Source organism: Diachasma alloeum, unplaced genomic scaffold (assembly GCF_001412515.2).
Source record: "Diachasma alloeum isolate Michigan unplaced genomic scaffold, Dall2.0 Dall_scaffold_00215, whole genome shotgun sequence".
Taxonomy (NCBI): Eukaryota; Metazoa; Arthropoda; class Insecta; order Hymenoptera; family Braconidae; genus Diachasma; species Diachasma alloeum.
This window is the reverse complement of record NW_021680380.1, coordinates 209,459-221,135: the sequence shown is the minus strand read 5'-3', so window position 1 is coordinate 221,135 and position 11,677 is coordinate 209,459. Positions and strand designations below refer to the sequence as shown.

Genomic DNA, 11,677 nt, shown 5'->3' with positions numbered 1-11,677 from the left:
TTTACTCAAAATAACCTCGCGCCGTTGAGTTCTCTTGTTGTCAAGACAGGTCCCGGGGGCGTTGGCTGCCTCCTGAATCTGTCGATAGCTCTGTTGACCGTAGCTGTTACGGCTAGCAATTTAGCCATCGTCTGATATCTGTTGAGTAGCTCTGCAATTTCGTTGATTTTAATTGCAACTGGATGTGCTGGTGCTGGTTTTGCTTCTCTGGCCACTTCTGGGATGTCCATTGCTGGAGCGTCGATTGATGATTGTGGCCATTCTTCAGGATCCTGATTGATCCACTCAGGTCCTGACCACCACAGTTGATGATCTTCTAGCTGGCTCGGTGATATGCCTCTGGAGGCACAATCAGCTGGATTCTCCTTTCCACTGACATGTCTCCAGGTAGCATTCGGGAGAGTTTCCTGGATCTTGACGACCCTGTTGTGGACGAAGTCCTTCCATCTTGATACGTGGCTCCTGATCCAAGCTAGTGCTACTGAAGGATCAGACCAGAGATAGGTGTCTACCTGGTCGATTTGGAGCATTTTCTTCGTTGATGCCACTAGCTGAGTCAGTAGAAGAGCTGCTGTGAGCTCTAGTCGAGGGATGGTCATGCGCTTGAGTGGTGCTACCTTAGTCTTCGCGCATACCAGTACTGTTGATGTCGAATCGTTAATGGTTTTGGTGCGAATATACACCACTGCACTCATGGCTACCGTTGAGGCGTCTGCAAATCGATGAATTTGGATGTTGAGTGTCTCTGTTGAAATTCTCAGCCATCTGGGTACAGTTACTCTGTCTAGGTCGTTGAGATTCTCTCGGAATGTCTTCCAGCGTTGAACATACTCATCTGGAAGAAGATCATCCCATTTTAGTTTTAATCTCCAAAGATCTTGTAGGAGAATCTTTCCCTGGACGACAACTGGTGTGATAAATCCCAGTGGATCAAAAATCTGGGCTATTTCTGAAGAGACTACTCTCTTGGTGATTGTCGCTGTATTGAAATCCTTTGATTTGTACCGGAATGTGTCGGTGGATTGATGCCAACACAATCCAAGTACCTTGGTGACTGACTCTTCGAACTGGATAATTTCTTCTTCAGTTGATAGGCCCAACTCATGCAGAGCTTCTGGACAATTGCTACTCCACTTCTGTAGAGAGAAGCCTCCTGCATGGCAAAGCCCTTGTAGTTGCGTTGCGATCTCCTTGAGACCGTCTTCTGTTTCTGCACCGCCTCATCTGGTGAAAGCTCTGATGTTGATGATCTCTCGTTTGGCAGTTCTTCCTGGACCCAAAATTTCTGGAGAAGCTCTAGAAGTTGTTCATTCGAAGATTCTCGTACAGCTGATAGAGATGCCTTTATTGAACAATTTGTGCATTCGATTGATCCGGATAATATCCAACCGAATACTGTGCGTTGGCCAACTACTCTCGATTGCTCTGACTTGACAACGTCATCCATGATGATCCGCCCATAGTTGTCAGCCCCTAGTATGATGTCGATTGGTCCAGGCCTGAGATAATGGGGATCGGCTAGCTGAAGATTCTGAAGTGAGCCGATTCTCGGTGATGAGCATGAAAATGACGGAATTATTGTGGTGAGCTTCTTTAGAATGTGGGCGTTGAGTTGCAGTTGATGAGTCCCACTGTTCGATTGTAGAGTGACTGAAACTATTCCTCTGGTGTATTCTGAATTAATTCCACCAATTCTCACTAGCTCCACTGTTGATGCCCTTCTCTGTAAATGCAGTTGATTAACTAATTGTTCGCAGATAAACGATACCTCTGAACCCTGGTCGATGAGTGCTCTGGCTTTTGTCGTGAATCCTCTCGGTGATATGACTTTTACTCGTGCTACAGTTACCAACAGTACAGTTGCCAACAGCACTGACTGTTGATCTGCTTCTCCTTGGTGAGTTTCGTGGTTGATGTTCTCTACTTTCTCATTGATCATTTTGTTGTTGAAGTTCACTGCTACTGGTGGTGATGTACTGGATTCTACTGTTGAGGAATGATCAATGAGATGGTGAGTGTGCTATTCCGATTGAATTCATTCACTCACCTAACGCCTCTAAGAAGTTCCCGTGATCCTCTTGCTACCTGGATGTTCCAGCAATCTGGACGGGTTCAGCTTGAGTGCGTCTGGCTGGAGGCGGGCTCATCGTCCATGAACTCCCTCCATGGATGAGCGTGTGGTGATATCTGCTGCATTTGTGGCACTTCTTTTCCGACGTGCACTTCGCCTTCGTGTGTGGCCCCAAGCAGTTGAAGCACAGCCCCTTGTTGATAACGACGTCGTTTCTCTTCGCTGGGTTGAGCTCGATAAATTTCTGACAGGATGCTATAAAATGCTTGTTCTGACAGTAGGCACAGCAGTTCCTAGGAAGTTGTCTTTCTGGCTCCTTAATTTCCTGCTGTTGAGTTGCTGCCGTATAGGTGCTCCTTTTCTTTATAGGAGCTGACTTCTTCGTAGCTGCGTTGAGTTCCTTTGACGATAGCAGCTTGGCACCTACGTTGATCCCTCTGCCGCAGGCCTCGATGAACGCCACGAACTCCTTAAGGCTCGGGAAATCCTTTGAGTCTCCCAGCTTTAGTTCCCATTGCTTGAGTGTCTCTGCATCAAGAGATCTCCTCAGTAGATGGGCTATCAGCTGTTCAGCGATGTTGTCTGTCGTCAGCCCCGTCACGTCTTGTAATTGATCTAGGGTCTCCAATGCTGCTGCTCCGTTGGCGCTGAGGTTCTCTTCTGTTGCTTGGGTGATTTTCGGCAGCGTCAGGATCCTGTTGAATAACGACTGAGCGACGAGTCTAGGGTCTTCGTACTTCCTGGTGAGTTTCTGCCAAGCCTTNATACTACTACTGACTGACTCTTCCGGGTGCCGCGCTGACCTGTGTCCGTTGACCCGAAAGTTCACGGAGATTTTCGGAGATGGCCGAGTTAGTCGACCGTAACCATTTTGGAGATTTAGGCTGTATTTCGAACATAATTTTATAACATTTTCTCATAGCGGTCATGGTTGCAGAGATATCGCGGATGCAAGTCCAGCGAGCGGCGCGCTGGCACTATTGCGCGGCGGCAACGCGCTCCGGAGTCTTTTTAAAAAAAATGGTTGGACGGAGAAAAAAATGGTTGAAACAAAAGATGTTCATTACAAAAAAATACATCAGATCATTTTTTTGACTTTTCAATTATTCCAGGTAATTTTTGAGATATTCAACGTTTTATGGGCGATGACGGGACAAATTCGCATTGCGTTGATCATTAAACCGTGATTATCTCGTTAACTACTAGGAATAGACCANGTTGATCATTAAACCGTGATTATCTCGTTAACTACTAGGAAAAGTCCAAAATGTCTAATAACTCAAAAGATGAGTCATGAAATTACCAATATCTTTTATTTCAACTTTTTTTCTCTAGCTCCATTCGTTCAGCAAATAACTCTCTCTGTGAAATTCGTTCAACTCATTACTCTGCTATTTGTTCGCTAAACAACGTGCAATCTAGCCAGAAAATCACGCGAAAAAATAAACTTTCTGGAAATACGATCTTCACCCTCAGGAGTCTCAATGCAAACTGACGGTGAGTTCTTCAATTCCGTAGGATGAAAACAAAACTCAAAAATGAAAACATAGATAAGGCTATTGTGTACGAATTCGGAGAAAACTGTGGCAACGCCACATAACACTGCGAAGCCGCTGTGCGACGTGTGGAGTTGAGGTGGACGTTCAATGCACTCATACCCTGATTTGCGCCAGGAATATTTTCTGAACGGACGGAGCTAGAGAAAAAAAGTTGTAACAAAAGATATTGGTAATTTTATGACTCATCTTTTGAGTTATTAGATATTTTGGTCTATTCCTAGTAGTTAACGAGATAATCACGGTTTAATGATCTACGCAATGCGAATTTGTTCCGTCATCGCCCATAAAACGTTGAATATCTCGAAAATTACTTGGAATAATTGAAAAAGTCAAAAAACTGATCTGATGTATTTTTTTATGATGAACATCTTTTGTTTCAACCATTTGTTTCTCCGTCGAACCATTTTTCTTAAAAAGACTTCGGAGCGCGTTGCCGCCGCGCAATAGTGGCAGCGCGCCGCTCGCTGGACTTGCATCCGCGATATCTTTTTTTTTGTTATATTTAATAGCTCAAAACCACCAGTTTATACAGCCGTGAATTATAATATAAACATATATATCTGTATATACATATAAGAGAAAAAAAGAAAGAGAACAAATGTCTTCCATAAATTTTGTGTATATTATGATAGCTTAAATTTCTAAAGTTTAGATTCTAATATTGCAGTTATTGAGAAACTTTGTAATACTTTCAATGCACTTTAAGTCTAAGTTTTTGCGAAACATGCGACTTGAGTACGGAGGGAAACATTGATTGAGTTGTAGGGTGTTATATAATATTTGTCGGTGTTGGTCGTGTCGTGGGGAATCCCAGAGGACGTGGTCTAAATCCTCGCTTAAATGTCCACATTCACACTGGGCAGATTCAATAAAATTCTTCCTTTGAAGAGAAGCTGCCAGGTGATAATGGTTTGATCTGGCCCTATTAATCCAGACTACAGATTGACGAGGAAGTTTAGTTTTGTGGAACCAAGGTTTTCGACTTTTTATGTGAAAGTATTTGAAATACTCCACGCCTTTGCTATTTGCGTTGTCTTCGCTCGCTTCCTCAATACATATTTCTAACGTACAGTCTAAAGATTTTCTTTTAAAATCTTCTCGATAATCGGAGAATGGAATTGAGAATTCGATGTTCGGAGGAATTTCCGTGGCTTCTCCTGCCAGGCGATCGGCTTCCTCATTACCTTCAATTCCTGAGTGAGACGGGACCCATTCAAGTTTCAAAAAAATTTTCATTACTATTCCTAGAAATAAAAGTCTCGTAGTTTTGTTTGGCTTCTAAGATTAATTTATTGTCTTTAATTGTTTGAGTTGGTCGAGACAGCGAATTGAGGGCACTGAGGGAGTCGGTGATAATTCGGTAGTCCCTGCGAGGGTTTTCCACAACTATTTTAAGGGCCTCATTAATAGCTAAACATTCCGCCGTGAATACCGAAGCCTAGAGACTGATGCTGTAGCTTCTCGATATATTAAGATCTGGAGAGAAACAAGCCGATCCAACAGAAATCCCCTCTGACTTCTTGCTTCCATCCGTGAATATTCTATAAGCGTTATTGAGTCTATTGGCTATGTCTAGATTAATTTCTGTTGGGTCGGCTTCCTTCGCAGGTGACGAACAAATAGTTTTGTAGTCGTATAGATACAAGTTGAAGTGGTTTTCCTCGTTTAATCCCGGTAAGAGTGGGATAATTTCTCGAATACATTTATTCATAAGACGTTCTTTGGCTTGAGGTATAAATTCGTTGTTTGCGATCATTTGACTAATGGTAGACGAGACCTGGGAGCTTTGATTCGAGAGCTTTGATGAGAACGCTTTTACAAAGAAAAGTCGATCGCTTCTCAATGAACGGGAGTTTGCTCTCCGCCAACAGAATATTTGTGGGAGTAGAAATTCTATATCCTAGACTGTGACGGATAGCCGAGTATTGAAGGCGTTCAAGCTTGAGGACATCTTGTTTCTGAACTGGAAATGCGACAAATGAGCTGTAATCAACTATCGAACGGACAAATGCTTTGTAAATGATCAACAGGGTTTCTGGATGTGCCCCCCACCACGTGCCTCGTAGGAATTTAATGATGTTGAGGGATTTGAGTGCCGATGGGAGGGTTTTAGCTAATTGTGGTTTGAATGAGAGCCTCTGATCGAATACGATTCCCAAAAACCTTGCCTCAGGAGATCAGCGAATCACGTGTTTGTTAATTTCGATTTTTGTGTTAGCCGGAGCTTTTTTCCTTCGGTGGAAGTGGACCAGTTGGGTTTTTGACGGTGAGAGTGTTAGTACAATTATATTCAAATTGTGATCAATTTCTTTTATGGAATCTTCCATCGAGAGTTTCATAGCGGCTACTGTGGGAGAGCTTGTGTAAATCGCAATGTCGTCCGCGAGTTGGGAGATAGTGACGTCGCCCGCGAGATTATCAGCGATGGGGGCTACGTAGATGATGTATAATAAAGGAGACAAGACTCCTCCTTGGGGGACTCCTTTATATACAAGTCTGGGTGTCTCGTTATACGGCGACGTGATTTGGCTCTCAAATGTTAAAAACTTGATAAATTTAATTAATATTAGTGGGCATCCGATTGCAGCCAGTTTCTCAAGTAAAATTCGAGAGTTGACCTCGTCAAATGCCGACTTTACGTCTAGAAAAGCGGCGAGGGTTTCTTGATTCTTGGCTAGATTGGAGTCGACATGAAGGAGTAGATTCGATAGATTGTCGTGGCAAAATCTCCCTTTACGAAACCCGCTTTGGGAATTTGGGAGGAGGTTGTTATGTTCCACCCACCACTGGAGTCTGCTTGTTTCGAAAAGTTTACTCAGACAAGATGAGAGGGCAATGGGTCTCACTCCCGTCCCACCTGGCTTAGGAATAAAATGAAGGTATTGCTGAGTCCAGTTTGGGGGATAGCTTCCTGAGGATAACATCTCATTGAATATATCAACTAGGATTAATTTGTATTTTGGGGAAGTTTTTTGAGGGAAGTGTAATATAGGCCATCCATTCCGGGAGCCGATTTATTGCTGCGGGTGCCGTGTTAAACTCTACATATGAGAATGGAGCTTCTAACATTGGATTTTGTTCGCACTGAGGTAAATAGGCGGGATCCGAGTGGGCCCATGGAGGGCTAATGGAGTTAAGGGATTTCTCTACTTGGTCGTCGTTCTTTGCATCTTCCCTCTTGTTCATCGGAGTGTTATTCACCCAGGAATTCTTGAAAATTTTACACGAGCTCCAGACATATGTTTGATTTTTCCTGATGTCAATCGATTGTGCAAAAGCCCTGAAACTATTTTTTTTCTTAGTCGCAAACAGCTGGGTAGCATCAGCAACCGCTCGCCTATGCCCAATGTAGTCCTCATGGGATTTTGAAGACTTCCATTGGGCATAAGTCGCGATGCGATACTCCCGAGCATCCCGACACTCTGCGTCCCACCAGTGGACTGGGTTTCGATGACGTGACGGAAAAACCTGAACTTTACGAGGAGTGTTAGATATTATGTGATCGGAGACGTGCGTGATGAACTTGTGGTATTTTTCGACTGGACAGAGACTCTCATAATTTGACTCGACGAAGATAGGGATGAAGGAATTGTCTAGTGATTTCTCAATGGCCTCCCATTCAGTTCTAACCGATGCAAGCTTGAATGACTTCTTAATATAAATATGCTTTTCGATAGCTACTTGGGTTAGAACTGGAAAATGATCTGACCCATAGGTCTCGTCTTTAACAGTGACTTTGATGTTGTCCACTAGTGAGGTAGATGAAAGTACTAGATCGATATTCGATTCACTCGTTTCGTCATATCTAGTGATAGTGTCCGGATTATGAATTATGAGGTCATGAGTGAGGATTGAGTTATAAAAATTATCCCCACCCTGTTTATTCCCTTTACAATTCCACGCTTGGTGGTGGCAGTTGAAATCGCCTATAATAATTGATTGTTGAGGAGATGAGGATAAGGCACAGATTTTGTCCCAACCGCAGTGGAGGAGTGATGTGTGGCGGGGTTTGTAAAATGCGTATAAATTAAATGCTGGGAGAGAATTTGTGATTTGAAATCCGATTGATTCTATTAGCCGGTCTGAAATATCTGGAGTTTCAATTTGTTTATAAGTAATGTTTTTCCTGAAAGCCACCAAAAGGCCTCCACCCATATTGTATTTCCTGTCTTCCCTAATTACAAAGAAGCCAGGAAGTCTACGGTCACGAGTGTCATTGGGCTTCAGGTGGGTTTCAGCGCATACCAATATGTCGATGTCCTAGATGAGGGTCTCCAATTCTGCTCTGCGGCGATCGAAGGCCCGGCAATTTCAGTACAGGATTTTGAGTTTTCTGCTAACAGGAGGATATGGTGGTCGGGAGCTATTGGAATTTGTTGATGTGTTCGCAACCATTGTAGTGTATTCTCCTCCCAGCTGAGCTTTCAGATCTCCATCGTTGATTCATGATTCGTTTTGCTGCTATTATTCCTTGACTCCAGGCGAACGAAATGTTCCTTCTCCAGGGCTTTACACAGCTTAGGAACACGATTCTTGAGTGCTTTCCGGGGTAGTTTTGTCTTGACGTAGTCGATCATAATGGAGAGTGCCATCAGTTCCTCAGTTATCTTGAGAGCATTTTCCACAGCTTTGAGGGGACTCCTAGTTTCTTCAAGATAATCGCGAAGTTGAGTAACAGTTATTGGCAATTCGTTTGCTTTTTCACCCATGAGTTCCTGAACCCCCTCCCAGTCAGCCTGTAGTCCAGCAGACTCCAGAGACTCTTGAGAGGCACTGGGAGAGCTGGAGACTCTTGGTTTCTTCGCAGGATTGTTGGGTTTTTCTTGATTTGAGTCCTTTGATGAACGTGAAGAGTCTTCGCGGGAGGATGCATACGACTCGGTGTCCGAGTGAGAGCCCGATTCTCCATCAACTCCTTCAGTTCCAACACTTGGTTCTCCAGCGGATGCGTTGGATTGAGTGGAGATTGAGAGAGGCCTCTTTTCCTTGTGCGATCCTTGGGGTGGGGGAGCCATGGATGCAGAGGTAGTGTATGGTTTATCCATTCCATTGGAGATACTGATCAAGGGATCGCTCAGTTCTCCAATTATCATGGTAGAATTAGCGATTGGAGGGGGCGGAAGATTAGCGATTGGGGAGGATGGAGGATCAGCGATTGATGGGGATAGTGGATTAGCGATTGGACGGGATTGAGTTAGCTCGTGATTAGGATTCGTTGTGATAGAAGGATTACTCATCTCAGAGGGATCCACGTCGGTGTTAAAACTCTGTTCTACTGATTGTCCGTTCTGCTGGTTGTCAATTTTTTTGTTAGGGCAATTTTTCGCGAGGTGTCGTTCTTTATTGCACTCAAAACATGCGGCTGTATCTACCGAGATGTAGATCAAAATAATTTTGCCGAAGACCGTTACTTCCATTCTCTTCGGTAATTTCGCAACGTCCTCCGGGGAAACATAAACTGATCTCATCGTCGTAATCGGAGTTGTGATTTTAATTCCATATTTGTCTCTCAGTTCCTCTTCCAAGAAGCTGTTCTGGACTTGAGGAAACACGTGGCTGAATATAATCCTCTTGTTTCTGGTAACGTACGGGCGAATGTGTACTATTTGGTGACCTACTTTGAGGTGCCTCTTTGAATTGATTACCTCGTCTGCCGTACGCACACTGTCCAGCCAAACAATGATACGACCGTTGGAAATGACGTCAGTGCAGACAATTTTCGATGAATCAATAATTTCCAAAAGGGCAAGAATGTGATCTTCGGGTTTTGCGTTTTCATTCCTCTCCAGGATAATAGCCTGTTCGAATAATGGTCCAGTGGTGTTCTTTGCCATCGACACGTACGAGGGTTTCGTTGAAGTTTGGGGTGACACATTGGTTTGATTTTCTCTATTCTGGGAACTCATTTTTAGTTGGCCCTCTCCGTGAGGACCGACTATTAGCAGTTTTACCAAGAGGAATTAATCCTCACAAATTAATTTAATTGGTCAATCGACACCGTAGCACTAGTAAACGATAGAACATTTTGATTCGCAACGTCAAGCGCGTAGGGAACTTAACAGGCACGTCTGCTCTCTACGGTGGCTCAAGCGAGACTCTCTCGTGATATCTCTGCAACCATGACAGCTATGAAAAAAGATTATAAAACAAAATAGGTCCACTTTTTGATAAGGAACATTTTTTGTTTGAAACATGTTCCCCTACAGCCAACCGTTTCCGCGATATTCCATTTTAAACAATCAAATTGTTATAAAAAAAGAGACTGCCCACGATTTCGCACAAACGATCATCATATTCGTAATCAGCGACCTCGAAAACATAGAATCCAGTAATAAAATCTAATAGACATCTCAATGTACACAGAAGTACCCCTAGCGTATGGACTAGTGATTATTGCCGGATCTCACTTAAATTCGGACGGCACGTCGTCAGTACATGCCACCTCTTATAGACGCAACGTATGTCAATGCGAGGAAATCCTCGGAATATCATTCCGGAATTAAGGATAGTATTAAAAGTATTAAAAATTTCGGATTCCGGAATATTATTCCGGATTCCGTCATATTTTATATTTTATTTTATATTTTATTCCGGTTCCGGAATATTATATCCCCGATTCGAGGAGATTTCTTTTTCGTGATCTATTCATAATTCTATTTTTATCAAACGATTTAAAATTGACTCCATAGTTGATGAGGAAGGGTCCAATAAACTCCTTAAGGTCACACTTTCCACGATGCCTCAAGGACTTTGTAACCGTGTTGTCGTCGGAAATACCGTCCATCCAAGGTTGAAGCAGGGCATAGTTGATGATTGGCAAATCTGTGCTGGTGAGGAAGGGAAAGATACGTGTCAGGTAAAGTACATGCAAATATCTGGAATGAATGTTTCAAATTTTTTAAAGTGAATCTAATTTTCAAGATGTTTATGTTTTGTTGTTTCCGAATAGGAGCTATGTAATTGGGATTTTCTTTATTTCCTAATTTTGGGTGGAAATACCTATGAATGTCATGAAACGTGAAAAAATGATGTATTTAAACAACTAGATTGATTTATTCTATATTATTTTATTTTATTTTTTTCGCCGTTTCCGTTTTCAGGATTAGATTAAGTCAATTGGATTAAATTTCATTCTTGATATAAATACTTTTTTTGGTAAGTGTAAAACTACATAATTGACGGGCATATCGACGAATAACCCTATCAAATACAAGTCTACCTATACAAGTACACACAATTTTTATTTTTCCAACGCTACCGAGAGGACATCAGTACCCAATAATGGTTTCAAAAAATTACTTCCCTACCAGAGATTATAGGGGAGATGAGCAGGGCCAATGTAAAGTGTTCAACAGCAAAATTCGTAGCGGTGGCACATGGACTACGATGGAGCGTACGGAACTGTTGGTATGGTAGGGCCCGAGCATAAATTTGTCGATAACCGGAAAGGGGTTCTCAATACGGTAGCTCCTCGCATTTTGTAATAATTGTCAGGAATGTAAAATCGAACATATTATAATCAATAGTACAATGAATGCACAATCGAATGATCTAAAAGTCTTTTCCTTTTTCTCGACATATTTATTATTGACACGTAGGTCAAAAAATTCATAGAAAATCCCAGCGCTGTCGCTGGAAAACTCTATAGTTTTCCAGTGATTCTATTGAATAATTGTGCAGATTTTGTTTTTTCTTACTATAGTAATGTTCGATTATATATATTTATTCCCCCCCTGAGTGAGAAAGGAATATGTATCGCGCTCGCTCCCACTCATTGTCGTCTCCGTCGCGTTGGCACGTGCCCGTCCTCCGCCAAACTTAACGAGTGCGAGTGAGAAAGAAAATGGAGGAGGACAGAGAAAACATTCCAACTCGTTTCAACATTTGGAACGTTTTCGTTGTTCTTCAGTGATCTACACATAATGGGATTAATTCAATAATAATAGATTAATGAATAAGATTTTTCGCAGATTATTGCGAGATTTAGATGAATGGTTTGCCTCCTTCAGTGACCATAAAAAAATGTCTCCAATCGACAATATCTCCC

The 11,677-nt window shown here is 42.5% G+C and overlaps 1 protein-coding gene across 2 annotated transcripts in view; it reads left to right on the top strand.

Annotated features, from left to right (window-relative positions):
• LOC107037261 (serine protease snake) overlaps positions 1-11,677 on the top strand; it is a 135,597-nt gene that overhangs the window by 40,785 nt on the left and 83,135 nt on the right. For both annotated transcript variants that reach the window (XR_001460820.2, XM_015255723.1), the window contains exon 5: positions 10,320-10,486. Coding sequence is in view for 1 of the 2 variants with exons in the window: in XM_015255723.1 (XP_015111209.1) it covers positions 10,320-10,486 (167 nt within the window). In the remaining variant the exon portion in view is untranslated. The remainder of the gene's footprint in view (positions 1-10,319; positions 10,487-11,677) is intronic.